The 24272-nt window shown below is 39.0% G+C and overlaps 1 protein-coding gene across 24 annotated transcripts in view; it reads left to right on the top strand.

Moving 5' to 3' along the window:
- NEB (nebulin) overlaps positions 1 to 24272 on the top strand; it is a 98296-nt gene that overhangs the window by 52441 nt on the left and 21583 nt on the right. For 22 of the 24 annotated variants that reach the window (XM_083865443.1, XM_083865435.1, XM_083865437.1 and 19 more), the window contains 35 exons: positions 358 to 462; positions 542 to 646; positions 1107 to 1214; positions 1869 to 1982; positions 2412 to 2609; positions 3347 to 3451; positions 3734 to 3838; positions 4105 to 4212; positions 4487 to 4594; positions 4925 to 5032; positions 5551 to 5655; positions 5743 to 5847; positions 6029 to 6127; positions 6301 to 6411; positions 6574 to 6678; positions 6898 to 7002; positions 7308 to 7412; positions 8516 to 8620; positions 8899 to 9003; positions 9485 to 9589; positions 9810 to 9914; positions 13613 to 13717; positions 15666 to 15770; positions 15873 to 15980; positions 17226 to 17330; positions 17970 to 18074; positions 18195 to 18299; positions 18906 to 19010; positions 19637 to 19747; positions 19947 to 20057; positions 20474 to 20575; positions 20693 to 20791; positions 21283 to 21381; positions 23253 to 23363; positions 23494 to 23598. In XM_083865443.1, coding sequence (XP_083721569.1) covers positions 358 to 462; positions 542 to 646; positions 1107 to 1214; positions 1869 to 1982; positions 2412 to 2609; positions 3347 to 3451; positions 3734 to 3838; positions 4105 to 4212; positions 4487 to 4594; positions 4925 to 5032; positions 5551 to 5655; positions 5743 to 5847; positions 6029 to 6127; positions 6301 to 6411; positions 6574 to 6678; positions 6898 to 7002; positions 7308 to 7412; positions 8516 to 8620; positions 8899 to 9003; positions 9485 to 9589; positions 9810 to 9914; positions 13613 to 13717; positions 15666 to 15770; positions 15873 to 15980; positions 17226 to 17330; positions 17970 to 18074; positions 18195 to 18299; positions 18906 to 19010; positions 19637 to 19747; positions 19947 to 20057; positions 20474 to 20575; positions 20693 to 20791; positions 21283 to 21381; positions 23253 to 23363; positions 23494 to 23598 — 3795 coding nt within the window. Of the gene's footprint in view, positions 1 to 357; positions 463 to 541; positions 647 to 1106; positions 1215 to 1868; positions 1983 to 2411; positions 2610 to 3346; positions 3452 to 3733; positions 3839 to 4104; positions 4213 to 4486; positions 4595 to 4924; positions 5033 to 5550; positions 5656 to 5742; positions 5848 to 6028; positions 6128 to 6300; positions 6412 to 6573; positions 6679 to 6897; positions 7003 to 7307; positions 7413 to 8515; positions 8621 to 8898; positions 9004 to 9484; positions 9590 to 9809; positions 9915 to 11729; positions 11835 to 13612; positions 13718 to 15665; positions 15771 to 15872; positions 15981 to 17225; positions 17331 to 17969; positions 18075 to 18194; positions 18300 to 18905; positions 19011 to 19636; positions 19748 to 19946; positions 20058 to 20473; positions 20576 to 20692; positions 20792 to 21282; positions 21382 to 23252; positions 23364 to 23493; positions 23599 to 24272 lie in introns of all 24 variants that reach the window. The other 2 variants (XM_083865447.1, XM_083865451.1) reach the window with 2 other exon arrangements.

Genomic DNA, 24272 nt, shown 5'->3' with positions numbered 1-24272 from the left:
CATGTCCTTGTCCAGAGCAGAATGAAGTAATTCCTGTTACTTCAGAAATATTTTTGTTTAAACTGTGGAAGTACAGTTTTGGAGTTGCTTCTGTAGAGACATCACTTGTGTTATTGGAGGAGGAGAAAACTTAGGAGAATGTAAAGACAGTTGAGGTTTTTAATTTCATTATTCCTTAGTTCATACTGTCTGTATATTAAATATTTCTGTTTTATGGCCTGTCACTTTCAGAGTTGATGTTAACTGAGCTGTAATCCTTGATTTCATCTGTCCAGATGTGATTGTAAAGGAAGCTGGCAGGGGATTTCCAGCTCATTTTCAGCACTAACGAGTGTTTTGTTGTTTTTGTGTCCTTAGATAAAATACACCTCAGCAGGGAAGGAGAACTTCCAGAACTTCAGTGTGGTGACAGACACCCCTGTCTATGTGACTGCTCTGCAAAGTGCTGCCAACGCCAGTGAGGTGAATCCCCACCTTCTCTGCTCAGGGTTCTCCTTCTGAGCTTTGAAACAATTCACTAAACCCACCTTTCATCTCCCAGGTGAAATACAAGGAGGAATTCCACAAAACGAAGGACAAGTACACAACTGTGACTGACACAGTGGATTCAGAAAGAGTTCAGAATTTGAAGCATCTTTATAGTGATGTAAGTGTTTATACACTTTTTTTTTTTTTTCTCTTAAGGACCTTTACTGTGGGATTTTTTGTTTTATTTTGTTTGTTCACTCTGTTTGACGATAAATATCCAAACCAGGAGCTTCTCAAAGCCAGTGCTTGCCCTCTGCAATACTTGAGCTTGGGGAAGATGTTGTATTTCAGGCAAGGGCCATATTTTCCAACTGTAATGCCAGTCTTAGCAAAACACCTGGATTAATAAATGTATTCCCTGAACAAAATTACACCTGAACAAAATTAAAACCTCGTATGAGAACAGACATGAATAGTTAGGATTTTTATCACTTGATATTAAGTATCACTTGATATCTTCTTTACAATACTTTACTATGTTGTGTCTAAATAAAGGAGCTTTTGAATTCTCTTGGTTGTTGGTAATTATTTACAAAGAATAATTTTTCCACTCACACAAACTTTCTATTTCCCCACAGAATCTCTACAAGAAGGCCTGGGATAAGGTGAAGGCCACCAGCTATGCCCTGCCCTCGGATTCTGTAGCCTTGGCACGTGCCAAAGAACTGAAGCACAATGCAAGCTATGTAAGTGAATTAAATTCTTTATTTTTTAAAATCAGATCATCAATTCTAACTATTAAATCCTTCATGCCTTGCATCTGCTATAGATAGAAATATATTTCAAACTTTAATTTCCCTTTTTAATTGAGATATAATATGTATCTGTAGAGAATGATTTTTTCTCTGATAGTCTTTTAGGTAACAGTCCTTTGTGGCTTCTTGTCATAGGAAAAAAAAATCTATTTTTATAGTAATCCAAACTGAAAATGTTAGGGTTTTTCTAGCCTGAGTTTCATGAGCATCCAGGTCAGAAAAACACCAAAAATCTTTAAATGAGGCTTACTAAGTATAGAAAACATCTTGTGCTTTATTGGAGTTAGAATTAAGAGAGACTATGCCACAGATCTCTTTAAATGAAACAGCTGGAACAGTAAATAAGTAACTTTTTCTACATCTATTTATTTTTGAAATCCACTAGGCAGCTGTTGTTTTACAACCTGATGGTTATGATGTGCTTTCTTTGCCATTTAAGACAAAGCAGAAAACGAAAATCCTTCTTTAAAACCTTTCTCTACTTGTTGGACTCAACTTTTTGCTTAATGATGGTGAATTTTGTTCCAAACCCACGACTGACTCACTGGAGTCAGTAAATTGTTTCATTTCTTTGCTTGTGCTCAGGTGAAATACCGTGAGGAGTATGACAAGTTCAAAGCCCTGTACACCCTCCCCAGAGGTGTTGAGGATGATCCCAATACGGAGAGGTGCCTCAGAGTTGGGAAGCTCAACATTGATGTAAGTGCTGGTTCTGGATGTGTGTTTTCCTGATAAAGCCTTGCTTATCTCACAGAACCCTCATGCCTTGATCCAGACATCCCATTCCCACGTGCATTTGGCAGTGGGCAGCATTTGCTAAATTCTAGAATACAACCATAAGTTTACATTTTAATTCAATTACTGCATTGCCTGCATGGCCAAACCTTTAGTGTAATAAGGGTAGAATCCTCATCTGCCTCCTTTCAACTCATCAGCACAATGAAAATCGAACAAATCACATTTTACCTCCTTTGTTGAGGTTCTGCAAATCATTTTTAGATATAAATTTTAGTCATAGCCAAAGTGATCACTCTCCCACTGACATCCCATGAAAATATCAATGGTTTCCTCCAAATTTATCAACAATTTATGCTTCAGCTTTATTAAAACATCCCTTTAACTCCCCAGCGTCTGTACAAAGAGGCCTATGAGAAGACCAAAGCCAAGGTGCACATTGTCCCGGACATGGTGGACATCATCTCTGCCAAGGATGCCCAGCAGAAGATCAGCGAGGTCGATTACCGCACGCGGCTCCACGAGTGGATCTGCCTGCCAGACCTGCAGGTCAACACCCACGTCAGAGCTGTCACTGACCAAATCAGTGATGTAAGTCCTCAAATCACTTGTCCCTGTCTCACTTTTGAGAGCGTTCCCTAATTTGTGCTCTGCTGGAGGAAATGATTTAGTAAAAATGTTGCTGGAGCGCTCTTGACTTCATTTTTGTGACACTTGGCAATAAATGGGTCATTGAGATGAGGCTTAGTTGAATATAATCAAAAAATCCCATAATTTTTTGGGGTGGAAAGGACCTTAAAGCTCATCCAGCTCCACTCCCTGCCATGGGACACCTTCCACTATCCCAGATTGCTCCAAGCCTTATCCAACCTGGCCTTGGACACTTCCAGGGATGGTGAGTCCACAACCTCTGTGCAAAAATTTCAGGAATTTCAGTGTTAATAGTGTAGGCATTTGGATCATAACACTACAGTTCTACCCTGTCTATAAATTGTCCTTTATTTGGTTGTATGAGGTGTGGAAACTTTAAAGGCTGAGAAAATCCTGGTTGGGCAAAGCTTCTACACACTTGCCTCGAGCAGTTCAGCCCAGGATGTGCAGGTAGTTTTTTTAAAAAAAAAATTGGATTTTTAATTTATTGCCCAAATTGAAGCAAATTTAACAAAAAAAAATATATAAATGCCAGAAGGAATTGTTTCGATTTTCTAAAAAAAAAAAAAAAAAAATCGAAGTAATAGAAACCTTCCTTAGTTGTGTTTTGGAATGATTTAGAAATAAGGAATTAGATCCTGATGGAATTCTTACAGGTTCCTTCTCTGCTCACTTAGGTGATCTACAAGGATGATCTGAACTGGCTGAAAGGCATTGGCTGCTTTGTCTGGGACACTCCTGAAATCCTCCACGCCAAGCAAGCCTATGACCTTCGCAGTGATGTGAGTGATAACTCTGGCTTTGCTTCTTCATCTTTTTTTCACTCCGCTGTAGCTTTATTCCACTCCAAGTGCAGTCTGGAAAATGTTATTTATCCTTCTTGTTTGAAGGATTCATTAAAATAACAAGCCATAGTTCCAATATACTTTCTGTTTCAATGCTAGCTCACTAATAAAATACCTCAGTGATGAAATAAATAGTAAGTATAGTAAATATGATAATACAATAAATTATATTAACAATTACTAGCATTAGTAATTAGGGCTCTTGCTTTCTCTCTGCAGATTAAGTACAAATCTAAGGCAGAAAAAATGAAGAAGGATTTCACTGTGGTCACAGACACTCCTGTCTATGTCCAGAATGTGCTCAGTGCCTTGAATTTAAGTGAAGTAAGTGTTTCTCTCACCTTCCAGCCAATATTCCAAATGCTGTTACCTCACCAGCTTTAGAAATGGGAATTTAAATATGTTTTTACTAGTCTAATTTTAATCATTGTTGGTTATCTACACCTCATTGTAGACACAATCACTAAAATCATTAATTGCCTGTAGCCAAAAAAATCTTTAATCCATTTTTTTTAGGAACAATTCCCATTGTATGCAAACAAAACACACTGTGAGAGAATGTGACAATGATGACTTTTTCCCTTTCCCAGGCTGTCTATCGTGGTGATTACAAGCAGAATGTCAAAGGCAAGATGATCCCTACTGATAAAACAGTGGATTTGGAGCGGGCCTATAATGCAAACAAAATACAGAGTGAGGCAAGTACAAAACTTTGGGCTCCACAGAGTTGGTGATACTGAAAAACCAAATAGTTTGGTTTTAGCTTTTGGAGTGAAGCTGCATGTCACTGCTCTGAAATGAAAGTGGGAAAACACCCTAATTTGAGCTATAAAAAGGCATTTTAATGCATTTTTTCCCCCAGACATGGGGGAAATCTTTTGCCAGTTGTGATCGAGAGGTTTCTGAGACTGAGGGATTTCCCCCTCAGATCTTGCTGACAGTTGTACAGAGTCTTTCTCTCTCCCCCTGCAGAATTTGTATCGCTGGGCTGGTGTGAATGTTCTGCCCACTGGATACAGCCTTCCCACGGACACTCCCAACTTCCAGCACGCCAAATACGTCCAGCACATTGGCAGTGATGTAAGTCAGGGGCTAAATCCTTCTGCACCATGGCAATGATCAGCATGAGTGAGGGACTCCCAGCTTGAGCCTTTACTATCAAAAAATAAATTTCCTCAGCATCATGCAAATACTTATTAGATACAAGAAAAATTATTGTATTATTGATTTTGGGCTGTGTGATAAAGGGAGAAATAATTATGGTGTGTGGTGTATTTAACTTTGATACAGCTACATCTCACTTGTTTATCTCTAAAAATCTCTTTATACAGCATGAATTGCTGTCAGAGCTGCAGTGTAGCCAGAATGATAATCAAATTTGGTTTCTGTGTGGTTTTGTACTTCTTATAGCTGAAATATAAAGAAGCCTATGAGCACATGAAAGCCAAGGGCTACACTCTGGGACCTAAAGATGTTGGCTTTGAAAATGTGAGGAAAGTCAATCAAGTCATTAACGAGGTACAGTAAATATATATATATATTTGCTTTCAGCTGTATTTGCAGTGCTCAAAATATGCATGATGAGAGTACATTGACTGGCAAGTTGTAGGATCCCTCTTCTATGAGGCTTTTAAGAACTAAAATTTATTTAGAGAAAAAATATTTATTTATCCATCAAGAATAGGGAGAGATCATTGATCCAGGCTGAAACTGTTACCGTAATATAAAATTGCAGGCTAATTTCATTAGCTGTGATTAAAGTTGAATAGAAATTATGGTATCTATATAAAATTGGATAGCAATAGTTTTAGGTTTTATATATATTTACTCGCTTCTTTGACCACTGGCTTTAATAGCATGAAAATTAAACACGTTTTTAGGATTAGAGTTCTGCAATTTCCAGAATTCATTGAAAACAATTAACGGAAAATCTGCCTGGGTAGAAAACAGTAATTTTTGTAAAAAGTGCTGAACTTTTTTTGCCATTTCAAGGCTTTAAGCTGTGCTCAAATGCAGAATGTTGTCTCTTGTGACAGAGGCTGTACAGGGCAACCTACCACAAGAACAAGGACAAGATTCACACCACGCCCGACACGCCCGAAATCCGCCAAGTCAGAGCCACGCAGGAGGCCGTCAGTGATGTAGGTGCCTTCCCAACAAACTGAAGAGAAACTGAGATTATCCCTTGGGCAAACACCTGAAATGCTGGCTTGTCCTTTGTTTTTCAGCTCATCTACAAGTCAGATTTCTTCAAGATGCAGGGTCACCTCATCTCCCTGCCTTACACTCCTGAGGTGCTGCACTGCCGCTACGTCGGGGACATCACCAGTGATGTAAGCAGCTGCTGCTCACATCCTTTCTGTGAGCTCCAAAACCTCTCTGCTGCCACTGGGATTGGCTTTCTCTCACTTCCTGTCTGTTCTGTAACAAAAAAAAAGCCTTTTCACTTTGTTAAAGGGACTGATGGTTGATGTTATCCCCAAAGTCGACGGTTGATTTTGATTTCTCTCATAGATTAAATACAAAGAGGACCTGAGGTGGTTGAAGGGCTTGGGCTGTTTCCTGTATGACACTCCTGATATGGTCCGTGCCCGCGACCTCCGCAAGCTCTGGGTAAGGCTGTTCCTCTGGGAATTAATCATGATAAAAATGGATTTATCTCTGTGCCTGCAGGAAGTGAAACCTGTGAACGTGGGCAAAGAATGAGGGGATTTTGTGCCCTGCAGCCAATTTGTTGTTTCAAAACAGTTAAATTTCCTTTATTAATAGTGCCTTTTCCTTTCCAGTCTAATTATATCTACACAAGCACTGCCAAGAAAATGTGGCCTAAAGTCCAGGTGGTGTTGGATACTCCTGGATACAGAGCAGTGCAGGAGCTAAAAACCCATCTGAGTGAGGTAAATTCTGTTATTTCTGCACAGTTTTGTAGCTGTAGTAATTAAACCCTCCCTGTGTTATTTTACTGGAATAAATGAAATGTTATAATTGCAAAGCTGTGATTGTGCAGCTTCTAAATAATAACAGAGGAGAAATAATTCTTGGACCTGTTTTTTTTCCAGCTGGTTTACAGAGCTGCAGGCAATGAGCTGAAGACCAAATACACTTCCATCCTTGACACACCTGACCTCATCAGAGCCAAGACAGGACAAAAAATCCAGAGCCAGGTGAAAAAAATGGTGCTGATATAAAAATCAATCAGGGGATCCTCCTTAATATGTTGTTAAAGTACAGCAAAAGCTTTCCAAGCCATTTCAAATGTAGAATTCCTAGAAATTGGTGGTTATGTTTACATTGTGGATTTACAGCTGTTTTTCAGAGGTATGAATTAGAATTTAGTTGAAGTGTGGGGGATTTTTTTTTTAATTATTTTCTTCTTGCTGCAGTACTTGTATGTGGAACTTGCCACAAAGGAGAGGCCCCACCATCATGCTGATGGTCAGACTCAAGCCTTTGCACATGCCAGGAATGTCAAGGACATGATCAGCGAGGTAAAAATCTTCTTTTCTAATTTGCTGCTACTCTGCTGAACTCTTTAGAAGTCTTATTTCTAATTTTAGTGGTCATTTCAGGGCTCAAATCTGTTGAGCCTTCAGTTATTTTTCTTTCTCTTATGCTTAAGTTCTACATTTTCTTTGTAAGTTCTGATAAAATAAAACATTCTGAAAACACGTTCTAGGATTTTATAAGACAAGCTTTTTTTTTTTTTTTTTTTTTTTTTTTTTTTTTTTTTTCAGCTTGGCAAATGCTTCTAAAATTACAATTCTGACTCTCTCCTTTTTGCTGTCTCACTTAGAAAAAGTACAAAACCCAGTATGAGAAGATGAAGGACAAATACACCCCTGTCCCTGACACCCCAGTGCTGATCAGAGCCAAGAGAGCCTACCTGAATGCCAGTGATGTGAGTACTCCAGGAGCACCCACTGCTGCTTCTCCTTGGATTCTCTGTGAAAAAAAAACAGGAAAAAAACTCAGTGGGGAACAAACATGCAAAGCAAAACATAAAATATCTCTATGTCCCCATCAAGGGAATCCCCTTATTTTCATGTCCATTTCCATTTGAAATTAGGACCATTATTAAGTTTTGATTTGATTCCACTGCGATGCCTTTTTCTCTTTTCCAATTATTATAATTCATTTTTATTTCCCATTGCACTGAAGTGTGGCTGTACAACAAAATAAAACCAGATTTAAAATTATTTGCTTACACATCAAGTCTCCAAATGGGGTGAAGTCATTGATGCTGGGGCCAGGATAGAATAACTTTTATCAGCTCTTTCATCTCAGTTTTGTGTTAGAAGTAAACTGCCCTGTCACTGGGAATGTGTTCATTTTTTAATTCAGGAGTAGATTAGAGAGAAAAAATTACCTGAGCTGCTGCACGGGAGGTTGTTAAGGTGAAATTGATTTTTTTCATGCGTGGAATAGTTATTTGTGATTTAAGGCAATTTAAAAATGCTCGTTTGTGAGAGCCTTTTCCATATATTTCAGAACCAGCAGGATGTGAAAGGACGTGTGCAGGGCTGGTGCTTTGTTTTAGGGTTTATTTAGTCCTACTGCTCCAAGAGTGATTTTTAAATACCCCCAAGGAGCATCCCAGCTCTTCTGCACACAGGAATTTCTCCTCTGAGAAAGTCCTTCTCCACTGACTGGGATGGTCTTCCTGCCTTCTCCTAGAGGACAGGGAAGAAGGAATAAGTAGATTTTTATGCCAGAAGTGGCATCTGTGCTGTTCTAGAGATCACTCCTGTGATGCAGGGATGTTTCTTCCTCAGTCTGAAAGCGAATTGGGTGAAATTCTCTGTAATTTGCACCACAATTCTCAGTGAAATTACAGCTGATTGTAGGTAATTACAGCCTCCTAAAATTCCTCAGGGCTTACACTGGGATGTCAGACAGCAACATATCCCTGGATATCATTCCTGAGAAGTGAGAAATTTAACTGAAACAGTTCCTGGCACATTAATCCCATCTTTTTTTGGTTTTTTTTTTTTTCCTTCTCAGCTGCGCTACAAAGAAACCTTTGAGAACACCAAGGGCAAATATCACACAGTGAAGGATGCTCTGGACATTGTCTACCACAGGAAGGTCACTGATGACATCAGCAGTGTATGTACATCTTCATTCCTAATTAATGTTTGACACTTAATAACCTAAAATAGGCCATTTAGCCTTTTGCTCCATTTCAGGCTGTCAAATGATTAGGAAAATATCAGCATTATCAGTGTTGATTTCTTTCTTTCTTTCTCTGGAATATTGACTGCTATCGATGTTATTAAAAAATCTCATTTCCACCTTTTTAGTTCTGCTGTTTCGGGGGGGGAAAAAAAACGGGATTTTTGTGTTCTCTTCAATTGTTTGACTTAATCCTTTGATTTTCCCTGTAGATCAAATATAAGGAGAATTACATGAGCCAGTTGGGGATCTGGAGATCCATCCCAGACCGGCCCGAGCACTTCCACCACCGCCTGGTCACGGATGCCATCAGTGATGTGAGTTCAGACAGCCCTGCCTGCCACAGGCTGCCAGATAAAAGTGCTTTCCAAATGAACCCAAACCTTCTTTCTCAACAAAGGGAAAACAGCTGAAGTTTTTTCAGTGATTTAGAATTTGCCCTGGCAGATCTGGGAAGTGACAGAATCTGGTGGCTAAAATTGCAGCACGTTTCCTTGCCAAATTAACAGGTGGTCTTAATTAACTTCATTTGTGTTTGCTTAGATTTGTTTAGCCCTGTAACAGCCTTTAATTACACATTTCTGCACATACACAATTACCCCTCACCTGTACCTTGTTTTTAATTCACACAAGAACCCCAACAGCTAATGACAGATTATCTGTGTGAATAAACTGAGTCCCTCACAAAAACAGGAGAAACTAATTGATTTTATAATGGATGTAACTCTCTTCTGCTGAGGTTCATTTCAGCACTGATTATCTGCTTAAAGCTGAGTCTTTTTATCTTTTTTTCTAAAGGTTAAATACAAGGAGGACCTGGAATGGCTCAAAGGCACTGGCTGCTACGTGTGGGACACTCCAAGTTTTGTCCTGGCAGAGAAGAATAAAGTGCTCTACAGTGGGGTGAGTGAAACACTTTGAATTGTTGCTGAATATTTTTGGACATTTGCTGTCCATTTACAACAATTATTTTTTGGTAGAAAAGTTAAGCTCACAAATTCAATAATTCTACTTTTTTTTTTTTTTTTTTTTTTTTTGCCACAAGTTCTCTCTAAAATCATATTTTCATTGTCTTACCCTTCTCTGGATTAACATTTGTGTGTTTGCTTTTCTTTGGCTCCAGTGTAAATACAAAGAGAATTTTGAGAAGACCAAGTCCAAGTTCAAGTACGTGGCTGACTCTCCAATCAATGAACATTTTAAATATGCAACTCAGCTGATGGATGGGGTGAGTAAAGATTTCTGTAGTCTTGGGTTTAAGTAGTTGGTCAGTGAGTAAATACAGAGTTGAAGGTTGTCCTTCCTTATAATCAGGTTTAAAGATGCTTTAGGCTCAGACTAAAGTCATGAGAGACAAGGTTGTTTTTCTGAATGTTAGGACAGAAGAGGTTTGCAGAGCCCAGAAAGTGAAATCCCCACCCCTCTTCATTCATTTTTCATTTGAGGAAGGAACTTTTCATTTCAAAGGAACTTTTCCTTTGCTGACTTAAATAATGCTGCTGGTACAGTAACCCAGAGTGTTGGTTTCCATCTCCAAAAAGTGTGGAGAGAATTCCAACTGCTTTCCTAAAACATTGATCAAACCTTTATTTGTGTTAGGAAAGACAGAGTTATGCCTGAAGTTGCCACAGCTCCTTTAATTCCAGTGATTTTGCCTGGAATTTTTCTACTCTACAACTCAACTTTTTCTTATGTTCCTTCTGTAGTGCTAAAGGAACAATTTATATAATAAATAATGAACACCACTGGGTTTAAAATTCAAATCACTCCTGGAGTTTGTAGGATTAGTGCTCTACAGCCCAGGACAAATTCCATGGAAAACATCAGGTTCAGGGTGATTCTCTCAGCTTAGAGTTGGAACAGCACATCAAATTCTCATCCTTTTCATTAAAGAAACAGATATTTAATTTTATATCTTATTATTTCATTATTTTTCACCAGCCATTGTGTTATATCATTACCTGTCAGTAAGTTTATTATTGTAATACCTATTCTAGGTAAAAAAAAGCTGTTTCACAACAAATACCAGAATTTTTATGAAGATTTTTCAGCCTTATTATTGTTCATAGAGCAAATAAGGAAAAAATTAATATCAGAAACATAAATGAGTAAAATTTTATCAGTGGGAGCTCCATATATTGAAATGAACTTGCCTAAATATCTTCTGTTGTGTAAATGATGTTTTTTAATAACATCTCATTGTATTTTCTTTGGACTCAAGTCAGGAATCTACAGCACAGAGTTGCCACTGCAGTTACTTTTCATGAAGAAAATCAGACATAAAATTGCTTGTTGAAGGGATGGAATAGGAGACATCCTTTAGCTGTAGGACTTCAGGGACAATTTAGAAATGCATTTCCCATTTGGAAAAATTCTCCTTCATTAATATTATTATTTTATTTTGGGAGGGAGAGGTGACTTTTTTTTGGGAGGTTTTGTATGTTTTTGTTTGAGTTTTTTTGGGGGGTTTTTTGTTGTTGTTGCTGGGTTTTTTGGTGTGTTCTTTTTTTTTTATTATTTGGTTTATTTTTTGGGATTTTTTTTTTGTTTTGTTTGGGTTTGTTTTTGGTTTTTTTGGGTTTTTTGTTGTTGTTTTGGGGGTTTTTTGTTTGGGTTTTTTGGGGATTTTTTTTGGTTTTTTGGTTGGTTTTTGTTTGGTTTGTTTTTTGGGATTTTTGTTTGATTTTTGAGGTTTTTTGGGTTTTATTTTTTGGTTTGGTTTGTTTTTTGGGGTTTTTTGTTTGTTTTGGTTTTTGCTTTTTTTGTTTTTTGGGTTTTTTGAGTTTTATTTTTGGTTTGGTTTGTTTTTTGGGTTTTTGTTTGGGCTTTTTTTGGTTTTGTTTCTGTTTTTTTTTTTTTTTTTGTCATTATTGTTGTTTTGGGTTTTGAGGGGTTTTTTTGTTTCCATTTTTGTTATTATTTTAAACTCATCTTTCTCCTTTGAACACAACCTCCCACCCCAACCTATACAGAGCTCCCACCCATGACATCTCTGTATATCTTAACCCTCTCTTATCACCCCGTACCGTGCTCCCATGAGCAGAAATCCTATAAAGCAGCCTATGAGAAGCTCAAAGATAGGTACAGCGTTATTGTGGACGACCCCAGGAATCTGCTGGCCAAGTGGGGCAGCACCCTGAGCAGTCAGGTACTGTGGGGACACTTTGTGTGCCCCCAGCAGTGTCACCACAGCCCTGCGGGGTTGTCACTCTGTCCTGGTCACTCCATCTCCATCTCCATCCCGCCACCCAAAAAGGAGCCACTTTTTGTGTGAGCTGCTCTGTCCAGCTGTATGTATTTCCATCATTGTGCATCAATGGGCATCAGGAGTCCAGCCCAGCCCTCCTGAAAACACTAGAAAGTTTTTTTTTAAAAAATACATATTTTATTACCTCTCTTTTTAAATCTTCCGGCTCATTTTTGGATAAAGATACAGGGATATCTTTGCCTTAAGGTCTAATTTATTCCCATCTCCACCCCAACAAAAATTCATAGTTTCCTTAATGTGAGAGCAAGAAAATCTGTTAATATTTACTCCCCAAAAATTCATAATTTCCTTCATGTGAAGGCAGGAAAATGTGTTAATATTTATTCTATTTGCCCCCCAAAAATTCATAATTTCCTTAATGTAAGACCAGGAAGATGTGTTAATATTTCCTCTATTCTTCCCTCAAAAATCTTAATTTCCTTATTTGAGAGCAGGAAAACGTGTTAATATTTACTCTATTTGCCCCCCCCCCCCCCCCCCCCAAATTCATAATTTCCTTAATGTGAGAATAGGAAAATGTGTTAATATTTACTTTACTTACCCCCCAAAAATTCATAATTTCCTCAATGTGAGAGCAGGAAAATATTTATTCTATTTATGCCCCCAAAATTTCGCAATTTCCTCAATGTGAGAGCAAGAAAATCTGTTAATATTTACTCCCCAAAAATTCATAATTTCCTTCATGTGAAGGCAGGAAAATGTGTTAATATTTACTCTATTTACCCCCCCCAAAAATCATAATTTTGTTAATGTGAGGGCAGAAAAACGTGTTAATATTTCCTCTATTAACCAAAAAAACCTCATAATTTCCTTAATGTGAGAATAGGAAAATGTGTTAATATTTACTTTACTTACCCCCCAAAAATTCATAATTTCCTCAATGTGAGAGCAGGAAAATATTTATTCTATTTACGCCCCAAAATTTCGTAATTTCCTTAATGTGGCAGCAAGAAAATGTGTTAATATTTACTCTAATTACCCTCAAAAAAAAATCATAATTTCCTCAATGTGAGAGCAGGGAAATGTGTTAATATTTACTCTATTTACCCCCCAAAAATTCGTAATTTCCTTAATTTGAGAGCAGGAAAATGTGTTAATATTTACTCTAATTACCCCCCAAAATCATAATTTCCTTAATGTAAGGGCAGGAAAATCTGTTAGTATTTCCTCTATTCCCCCTCCAAAAAACCCCATAATTTTGTTAATGTGAGAGCAAAAAGAAGTGTCAATATTTACTCTATCTGCCCCCCTAAAAAATCTTAATTTTGTTAATGTGAGTGCAGGAAAATATGTTAATATTTACTTTCCAAAAATTCATTATTTCCTTAATGTGAGAGCAGGAAAACGTGTTCATATTTACCCCCCCCCCCCCAAAAAATCATAATTTCCTCAATGCGAGAGCAGAAAAAATGTGTTAATATTTCCTTACCCCCCCAAAAAAATCATCATTTCCTCAATGTGAGGGCAGGAAAACGTGTTACCATTTACTCCTGGCAGCATTAAACACTCAGATGTGAATTGTATGCACATGTGGATGAATACATACAGCACCTTGCCTAAATCTCTCCACTCTCCAAGTGCCTGGGATCTAGAGCTGTCTCCTTGTTCGTGTTGTTCATGAGTCTCTCTTGTCCTCGGTTGCCCATTTGCATGGACAGAAAAGCTATAAAGCCTTTGCCAAGATGCTCCTGCAGCACGGATGCAATGAAATTCTGAGGCCAGACATGCTGACAGCACTCTACAACACATACCTGTGGAGCCAGGTAATCTGCAGGCACCTTAGATACCTCCTGTAGCTGCTTGGATTTGGCATTTTCACTGCTCCCTCTATTCCCATGGATTTCAGACCCCCAAAGCTTCCTCAATCTGCTTCATGCTTCAAATAAAACAGAATATCTCAAACCTGGACGTGTCTCAGCTCAGGCTGAGCTTGTCCCCGTTTTGTCCTTTCATTATGGACTCTACAACTCATACCTGTGGAGCCAGGTAATCTGCAGGCACCTCAAACACCCCCTGTAGCTGCTTGGATTTGGCATTTCCACTGCTCCCACTATTCCCATGGATTTCAGACCCCTAAAGCTTCCTCAATCTGCTTCGTGCTTCCAATAAAACAGAATATCTCAAACCTGGACGTGTCTCAGCTCAAGCTGAGCTTGTCCCCATTTTGTCCTTTCATTATGAACTCTACAACTCATACCTGTGCAGCCAGGTAATCTGCAGAGCTGCTGCTCTAGGGATTAGACACCCCCTGTAGCTGCTTGAATTTGGAATTTGTACTGCTCCCTCTATTCCCACGGATTTCAGACCCTCGAAGCTTCCTCAACCTGCTTTGTGCTTCCAATAAATCAGAATATCTGAAACAGGGTTTGCTGTCACTTGGACATGTCTCAGCTCAGGCTGAGCTTGTCCCCGTTTTCTCCTTTCATTAAGAATAATTGGTATGTATTTCACATCTTGGTATAAAAAAGCAATTTTCCATACATTTCAGATATTGGATGTTAGCTCTTCCTGGTATTTCCCTAACCCAGTTCTTGTTCTGGCACCATTTCTTGGCCAGGCCACCTTTGATAACCCCATTTCCTTAATTCAGGGAGAACGTGATGGATTTGCCAGGGAGATTCCAGCATTTATCTCCCATTTATGTGCCCAGAATGGTGTCAGACACAGAGCAGTTATTTCTGCTCTGAAATCACAGCTGCTGGCAGTGAGCTCACCCTTTGCAGGGGGAAAAAAATCATTCCTCATCATGGATTGGATTATAAATGACAGGAAATGCAACAGTGGAAAACAATTCTGTCAGAGGGAATTGTAGTTCTCTGTTATTGCCTGTGCCAATAATGACATTCTTCAGTAAAATAAATTACTGAAGGACTCTCAGACATTTTTTGCTCCATTTTTTTGTGGATTTCTATTCTTTCACTAGAAACTCCTTGCAGGTAACTTATTTTTTTTTTCCAAAAAAAAAAAAGAAGTGTCTGACCTGCATGTCCCCCTGAGTTCACTTTGTGTTACCATCGATTATTTGTTCATCATTTTTCATATTTTGTCTGTCACAGTCCCATTTCAAATGCATGGTTTTATTTTCTGATAAAGGGTAGAGCATGAAAATTCTCTTTTAAAAAACATGTTCTAACCTTTTCCAGCTGCCTTGAGGCTGCCTACAATGAATTAATTCCCATTCTTGGTGAACCTGTTCTCACTGAACTCTGTGAAAAAAAGGTTTAGAAACCTGAGCAGAGCAAGGTGATCTTTTAGAAAATCATCACCAAGGCACAAATCCTGCTGCCAAAGCCTTGAAAACATCCTGGCATTGTGATATATTTTGAAATGTTTTTATTTTTCTCTGCACTCTGATCATGGAATCGTGAAGGTTGGAAAACACCTCCAAGATCACCAAGTTCCAACTGGATATGAATATTTTAAAATGAGATATTTGTCCATTATGAAACTTAAAAGTCTGGTCTGCAAGGATTGGGTTTTTTAGCTCAATCCTGGAGATTTTAGCTTGAAATAACCACAAAATCAATCAAACAAACCATCAGGCAGCCTCCTAGGCAAGGAAGGGGTTTGTAATTCAGCTCATGGTGCATGTTCTGCTTTCTTTGCCTTTGTGGGAGGGTTTTGCAATTTTATCCATGGATATAACCCCACCTCTGGAAGAGGTTTTGTCCTGCTCTGTGTGATTAACTTAGAGCCTTTCCCCATCTCCAGATTCAGTACAAGAAGGACTATGAGAAGAAGAAAGGCAAGTACACCACAGTTCTGGATACTCCGGAATATCTACGGACCACAAAGGTCAACAAACAGATCAGTGACGTAAGTGCGGCTCCTTTGGGGTGGGATAACCACCCCCAGGGGATTTCCCAGCTGCCTCCAAGGATTCCCAGAAATAATCCAAGCCCCAATTTATCCCTTCAGATCATTTACAAGCTGGAGTACAACAAGGCCAAGCCCAAGGGCTACACCACCATCCAGGACACGCCAATGCTGCTGCACGTGCGCAAGGTCAAGGACAGGATCAGCGACGTGAGTAAATCCTCTGGGGCATCAAAAAGGCACACAAAAATCACTTTTTAACCTGATGGCCAATGTTTGTAACTCCTGTGTGATGCTGTCAGTGCAAATCATCACCTTCTTAGAGCATTTTGGCCTGTAAAACTCTACCTGCGTTCAAGGCTTTTTCAAAACCCAGTTTTTCAGGAAGTTTTCAATAGAATTTTCTTCTGGAGCTCTTGGAACATATTTTTTGCTGGGACAAACCACCCCTCACTAGAAATAAAAGCCATGAGCTGGAAGTGGTCTCTAAATCATTAATTTGGAGAAGGTTTTCTTGATTTTTCTTCCTCCAGTGGCTTTTTATTTCAAGGCTTCAATAAAATGTTTCATATATTGCTGTGTTTATTAACTTCTTATATGGATACTGTGAATATGTAAGGTAAATATTCTGATACAAAATAAATATATTTTGATTCTGGGGCAATAGAAAAGTAAGGAGGAGAGGGAAAGGAAGAGGGAGTGGATAGGATAATATAGAATTTAGGACTCCTGCTCCCTTCTGCTGCCCTTTCTCTCTGGCCTTTGTTTTGTTGTTCCTTAGGCATCCATAAATGAAGATACTGAAACTTCTGAAACTCAGTGTAGTACTGTCAGAATAAGTAGCCTGAATCTCATCCAGATGCTCCATGGATTTCTACATAATTAGTAAATCCAGGAGGAAAAATAATAATTTTTATCCAGATACTAAAGTGGATCATTGAGAGTCAGAGATTGAAGGACATTTTTCAAGTTCCAAGCTGAGTGCTGAGATTCTCTGGAGGAGTTTTTATTTAGTGTAACTATCAGAAAATAAATTTCTTAAAAGGATTTCTTTTGGCTGCCAAAAACTAGAAATATTCAGAATTATTGGTCATGAATAGATTTTGTTCCATCTTAGTCTGTGCCTCGGGGTGAGTTAAAACTGCCACATTTTCTATATAAAGAAAAGTGCTGCTGGAGAGGACCCTCCTTCAGGCACGTATCAAGTTGTACCAATAGAATTTATTTCTCATGGAATCCCAGAATTATTTAGGTTGGAAAATCCCTCCAACACCATCAAATCCAAGCTGTGCCCAACCCTCACCTCATCCCCAGCCAGAACCCTCAGTCATTTTCTCCTATTAAGATTTTATCCAGACAGGAGCAATTTTAATTAAGTTTTTAATAGTTGCATGCTTTTCTTGTTGATGCTGATGTGATCCTTGTCAACATTTTTCCATCTTTGTCATTCTTTAGCTGAAATACAAAGAAATGTACGAGAGGAGCAAATCTCGCTGCAACGTCGTGGCAGATTCAGTTCACATCAAAACTCCCAGACACGCCTACAAACTGAACAGCAACGTGAGTTCTGTCCTGTTCGTGTTTTGATTTTATTCTGGCGAGTGGTGGGGACTGGCAGTGGAAGCCACAAGGAATTGTTTCCATAAGAAATTATTCCACAAGAAATTAAATTCCACGGAATTCTTTGGATGTCGCTTCTAATCCTTACGCTGGTGGAATAAAATGTGGTTTAATTTATTTCACACTGAAGTGCTCACTCTGGTGAGTGGTCCTTGAGGTTCTTGTGTGTCACACATCCCAAGCTGTCCTCTGTTTTCCTGGCAGAGACAAAATTATCCCAGGATTTCCATGGGATGATGCTCTTGGAGACAAAGCAAAGCTTCATGGAAAACTTTCCTGTGTTTTCTGTTGTTGGTGCCCAGCACCCATTTCAGGAGGAATGATCTGAAAGCTCTCCCCTTCTCCAAAGTCAGGACATCATTTCAGTCCTTCAAATTCCTTTCTCCACCTTCAAATTCCTTTCTCCACCCAGCAGTGTTAAAACTGCAGTGTCTGGACTGTGCCTGACCAGAAAAAAGCCCTGATCTGGTGTAGATACATTTTTGTGCCTCTTCTCACAGACCAAGAGAGAATTGCTCTCTGTATGTTGTGTTCCCACTTCCCAATGACCTCCTCTGTTTGGTTTTTCCCTGCACACAGCTGGATTATAAGAAGAAATACGAAGCAGCCAAAGCCCACTGGCACCTGATCGCTGACAGGCCTGACTTTGTCCAAGCAGCCAAGTCCTCTCTGCAGCAGAGTGATGTAAGAAAATCAGAACACACTGAATATTCCATTTTCCCTTCTCTCCTATTCAGAATTTTTTTAAAAATTGGAGAAGATCAGACACTCTCTCACTTTATCTTTTATTTTTTCTTCCTGCAGTACGAATACAAACTGGACCGGGAATTCCTCAAGGGGTGCAAACTCTCTGTCACAGATGATAAAAACACAGTGTTGGCCCTAAATAACGCCATCCTGGCCAGTGATGTAAGCACTTTCCTCCCCAATTTCTCTACTACCACTTCACTCACTCCTTAACTGTTCTATTGCAAATAGAATTGCTTTAACAACGAAGCTTTGAACAGTTGTTCTCAGTCTCACCCCATTATTTCATTTATTTAATTAAAAAATTGACTGAATAAATTGGAATAAATTTGGTCTTGTAAAAGCCACTGGCCTAGTTCATGAATTAAATTAATATTCAAAGTGAACATTCCCCCTAGACCTTACACTCAGGTGCATCTCTGCCTTCCTGATATTGAAATGGAAGTGTCTGGAGAAAATATCTTTAATAACAACACGAAATATCTTTAAGAATAACACAAAATATCTTTAATAATAACACAAAATATCTTTAATAATAACACAAAATATCTTAAATAATTATTAATAGTGTGTTAATATTCAGTATATTAAAAAATCCCAAGTGAGAGCCATAGGAATGTATGGATTGGGCTGTAAAACGTCAAAATATGGGATTTTCTGCAAAACTTTGCACTAACAAGCAAACACAACTCTACTAATTACTTTTTATTCTTTATGCCAGAAGACAAAAATGCACGTTACTTAACCTGATCTTTTCTTTCCTGGTAGATAAAATACAAAGAGAAACACAACAAAGCCCGTGGGACCTGCCTCGTTGTCCCTGACACCCCCCAGATCCTGCTGGCCAAGAATGTCAGCTCCCTGGTGTCTGAGGTAAGACATTAATTTATTCATTAATCCCATTCAATCCCATTGTTGTGGTTTGAAAGCAAAATGAGTGAGAGGCTCCAAGTCAGAGATATAATTTAATAAGAAGAAAGGTAAAAATAAAATAAAATGAATGCAATAACACAAAGGAGCACTGGCAGAGTCAGAACACACCCTGAGCAGGGTGGGGGGAGCAGTCCAGGTGAGGGGCTCTTCCTGAAGCAGTGATCCCACAGAAAGGTCTGGGAGCTCTGCTCCTCTGGGAATCCAGTGGCTCAGGGCTGCTTGTCCTGTCCCAAATCCCAGATTCTCTCCAGGTGGGAATGCTTGGCTCCTCCCCCTGGGCATTGGGAGCATCTCCCAATGGGATGAGGAGTCGTGCAGTGGCTCCTTGATGGCCCATTAAACAGAGAGAGCTCCTGGAGGGAGTTCCCTGTGAGTCCTGGGCAAGGCATTGATGGGCCATGAGCAGAAGAGCCCAAAGGAGGGGCCTGGGAAAACACTGCCCCACCTGGTTCCAACAGCTCATGGGGATGGGGATGGAATAAACACTGTGTGAACATCCTACACTAAACACAGGACACCCATCCTGGAGCTGCTGGGTTTGACCTGCTTTTCCCCTGTGCCTGCAGAACAAGTACAAAGAGCAGAGCAAGAAGCAGCTGCCCCATGGCTCTTTCACCACCCTGCCCGAGACCAGGGACACTGTCCACGTGAAGGAGGTGACCAAGAACGTCAGCGAGGTGAGCTCACCTTCCCCAAAACTGAGCTTTGCTAACCCAAACTCCAAAAGCTGCACCCAACACATTTTGTGCATGAGGTGACTTCTTTTTATCCACCTTACAGCAGTTTTCAAGGAGCTTTTTTCCAAGTTTCTGTAGCATTTCCCTCCGTGTGACATTAAAAACTCACATAGTTTTGGCCCCTGTTGTTCTTTGACAGACGAACTACAAGAAGAAGTTTGTGAAGGAGAAAGGCAAATCCAATTATTCTGTCATGCTGGAGCCTCCTGAGGTGAAACATGCCATGGAGGTTGCTAAAAACCAGAGCACAGTAAGTTTGCCTCCTTTTTCTGTTAATTTAGTAGCAAATTCAGCTGGGAAAAACCCGAGTTCATGGAGTTCTGAATTTCCTCCATATTCAGGTGTCATTTTGAAAGATAAATGTACAAACATTTACAAATATAAAATTGCACTGAAATAAGGAATTTGTATTTAAATCCCATTGTAGGATATCAAGTAATCTGGTGGAAATCACATCTAATAATTTTTTTTTTCAACTGTCAAGCACAGACAGAATTTCCCATATTTATTTCTTTATTTGTAGACAACAAAACCAGATTCCTTGTGAATTGATTTCTAAAACAAACCCATCCACTTTCTCAGTAACACTGCTATGTCCTTAATTGGTGTATTCCCAATGAATAAACCTCATTGATTTTCTTTCCTCTGCCTTTTTCCATGGATTAGATTGAATACAAGAAAGATGCCAAATCCAAACTCCACTACACACCCATAGCAGACCGACCAGATATTAAGAAAGCAACTCAGGCTGCCAAGTTAATCAGCAATGTGAGTGATTTTAGGCCTTCTGTATATAATTAATTAGTATAAATTTAATGAAAAAAATCAAGTAGAATAATTCCAAGGGGGTTTCCTCACTCTTAAAGGGTTTATTTATTTTTTTAGATTGAATATAAGAAGCGTGGAGCAGCAGGTGTGGGTGTGACCATGCTGGGACGTCCAGACATTGAGCTGGCCAAGGAGGTGTCCAAACTGACCAGCCAGGTAAGGGCAGGGTGAAAACTTGGTGAAACTCAAAGCACTGAGAGAAATGAGACATAAAATTAATTTACAGAATGATGTCATGATTGTAATTTAAATTATTTCCTAATTAGGGGGAAAGGGGAAGGAAGGGAATGTGGTGAAGTAAAAATTAAATACCAGTACGAAGTATTTTTTTGTTAACCTTTTCTACTGTCATTAATGAAGATATAAAACCTTCTTAAGATGGTGCTATGACATAAATACTGAAGCTGAAGTGTTTGCCCTGTTCTTTTTTAGCTCTTTTGGGTATTGACTTTACCAGAACCAACCTTTACCTGACTCTTATTTCCCATCCTTTGAACAGACACTTGGTTTCTTTCTTTCTTTCTCTTTGAATCTTTCCAAGAATCTTGTGCCAGGACCTCAATCCCTCTTGGTTCTTTCTCACTCTTTCATGTATGAATTCTGGATTTTTTACTTTTCTGACCTTGCTTTCTTGCTGCTGCTTGTAGGCAGAGTACCTCAAACGACACATGAGAGGCCACGGAGCTGCTTCCTATGACACCCCCTGGATGAGAACCTTTAAGAAAGCAAATATGCTAAGTAGTCATGTAAGAGAATTTTAATTAACTGCCATTAATGCCATTGTTGTGCATCTGTATCTTGCAATTCTGCAGCACCATGTGAAGCTTTAAATGTCATTGTGCCCTTCATCATGATTTTGGAACTTCCAGGTTTTTTTATGGAAGGTTTCAGTGCACTTACATAATGTGAAAACACAGCTTTTTTCACCCCAAAACCCTAAAATTTGAGCTGTTATTGTCCAAAAATGGAAAAAAAAAAAAAAAAAAAAAAAAAAAAAAAAAAAAAAAAAAAAAGGCAGGGAAATACATGTGTAAATATATGTGTATGACCAACCTGAAAAATGGTGCTGGTAATTTTCAGTGAACAGTCACCAGAACTTCATTTTAACTCTTCAAACTTCTATTAAAACTTCATTTAAACTTTAATTAAGCTATTTTATTGGCTGGAATTTTCTAATGGAAAAGCAGGCTCTGGCTGAATCAGTCCCATTGAGAAGTGCAGCCTGTGCTGGTTTGAGATCTCATTGTTTCTTAAACTTCTTCCCACATCAAAATCTTTGGGAAACAGAAAACCAGAGCCTGGATTGCTCATTTGGAAGTGACAGCAGACAGGTCTGTGCCATTTCAGTTTTACACATGTATTTCCAAATGAAAAAAAAAAAAAGGGATTTTGTGTTTTTCCATGTCTGGCTGTGTCTGCTGCCATGTTTGGATGTTGGAATGTCCACCACGGTGTCTGCAGGAAAACCAAGGATCTCCTCAGGAGAACCAACGATTCTAAACTGATCTACAAGACAAAGAAGAAATTCTGTTAGTTCCCATTCAGTGATGAGATCCCGGTTTTCCTTTCTTTTTCCACTCTTGGTCTTTTAAACATTCTTTGCTGAGATAATTTTGGTTCTGAAGGAAAATGAGCTGCTGGAGGAGCAGCAAAGGAGCAAAGAATGATTGGCATCATCTTTTTTTTCTCTTAGTCATCTCTTCTCATAAACTTTGTAAAGCATCATGTCCACTTTGTTTATCCAGCTGAGGGGTTTTTTTGTTGGATTTTGTCTGTCTGGCTTGCTCGCTTTTAATTTTGCATTGATCTCCCAGCAACTCTTCTTTTGGGTTTAAAAAACTCTCATTGCTGTCAATAGTCCTGTGCTGGATTCTGATGGCTCACACTGCTGGGGTTGACCTGGCTGAAGCTGATGTGGTTTGAAAGTCTTACTAAAACTCTTGTAGAATCTAATTAATTATTTATCATTAGTAATTAATTGTGTCACTGCTCTGCTTGTGATCGTTAATGTCTTCCTTTAATCCAGACAGAACACACTGTGTGCATAATAATGGATAGAAAAGTAGTTGATGTATTTGATGAAGTCTCGAGTTTTTTAAAACTCTTATTTCTCCAAGAAGTGTATAAAAATTTCTTCTAAACACTCTTTCATATACTCTTATGTTATTATATATTATATATTAATGTTATAGATAATTATTATATAATATATAATTTTCTTGTATTTTACTCTTATCATACCTGTCTCTGTCTTTGTGAAACATCTTAAATCAATGGACTGCTCCCATCAAGTGAAAAACTCTTCACCTCCAAGGGTCAGAATTTTGGCAACACAATTCTCTTGGCTCTTTTTAAAACGAGGAAATGATTCAATGCCAGCTCTTTTATTTTTAAAATGAGGAGATGTGACCTTTGCACTGGAAGAAAAATTGCCAAGTGGTACCTTTTAAATGTCAAAAAGATGTAGATTTTCTTTCCATGCCGGGTCGTTTTTGAAATAATCTTTATTCCAGTGGACACCTTCAAGTTCCTGCACTTTCATTCTTTTCCCAACCAGCCCCACCAAAACAAGTGAGTCCTGCAGAGCAGCTCTGACACCTGGCTGTTCTCTGTTTAGGTGAAATACAAGGAGAACTTTGCCAAAGAGCTGGGTAAAAAGCCAAAATACGACTTGAAGGAGGCCAAAATCTACAAGACCATGAAGGACGCCCACAACATGGCCAGCGAGGTACGTTCATTTCTGCTTCTCCTGGGAGGAAATCCCATTCCAAATCCCAAATCCCTCCTTTGTGTGGCCCCCAGGCCAGGCTGGACCAGCAGGGCCCTCTCCTGATGGGTTTGACCCTCATTCCCTGCAGGTGAAGTACAAGGCAGACCTGAAGAAGATGCACAAGCCCGTCACGGACATGAAGGAGTCGCTGCTCATGAACCACGTCCTGAGCACGAGCCAACTCGCCAGTGCTGTAAGCTCCGGGTGATCCCACAGCTCCCAGGGGTGGCAATTCCCTTGGGAATTCTCTGCTAACTCCTCCTGTAACAGCTGCTCCCTGGGGCACCTCCATGGGCATCACCTGGTAGTGATCTCTTCCTCTGGTTCCTAATGGCTCCCCCTTAACCGGCGCCTTCCCACGTGTTTGTGCTCTGAGAAGGGAAATCTTCATCTCCTGCACCACTGCTAATGTTTACACTGATCATTTTTACTGGACTGGTCCTTGATCCCATCTTAACTGATTGCAGAAGTTCTAATGTTTCAAATCCTCTGATAATTTTTATTTTAATTGGTTCTTGATCCCATTTTTAACTGATTGTACTACACTAACAAATACTCTTTTAAATTTTTTTCCCTTTTTTCTTTGCTGATTACTATATTTAATTTTTCCTTTTTTTTATATATATATTTTTTTTACTTCATGTTTGTTTAACACCCCCCTATTATAAATCCACATAATTATGCCTAACAAAATAATTGATGATGAGAAAAGGCAAAACCTTTATTGCCTGGTACAGCCTTTTCATTACTCACTGTGTTTACTCTCTTCTCTTTCTTTTTCTTCTTTTAATCCTGGTTTGGACAAAACCTTTGTTGCAATCCAAATGACTATAAAAAAATAACTATTCCCTCCACATCTTTAACCCC

Source organism: Zosterops lateralis, assembly GCF_965231275.1.
Source record: "Zosterops lateralis genome assembly, chromosome: 7".
NCBI lineage: Eukaryota > Metazoa > Chordata > Aves > Passeriformes > Zosteropidae > Zosterops > Zosterops lateralis.
Note: the sequence above shows the minus strand (reverse complement) of the source record. Positions and strands in the feature narration are given on the sequence as shown.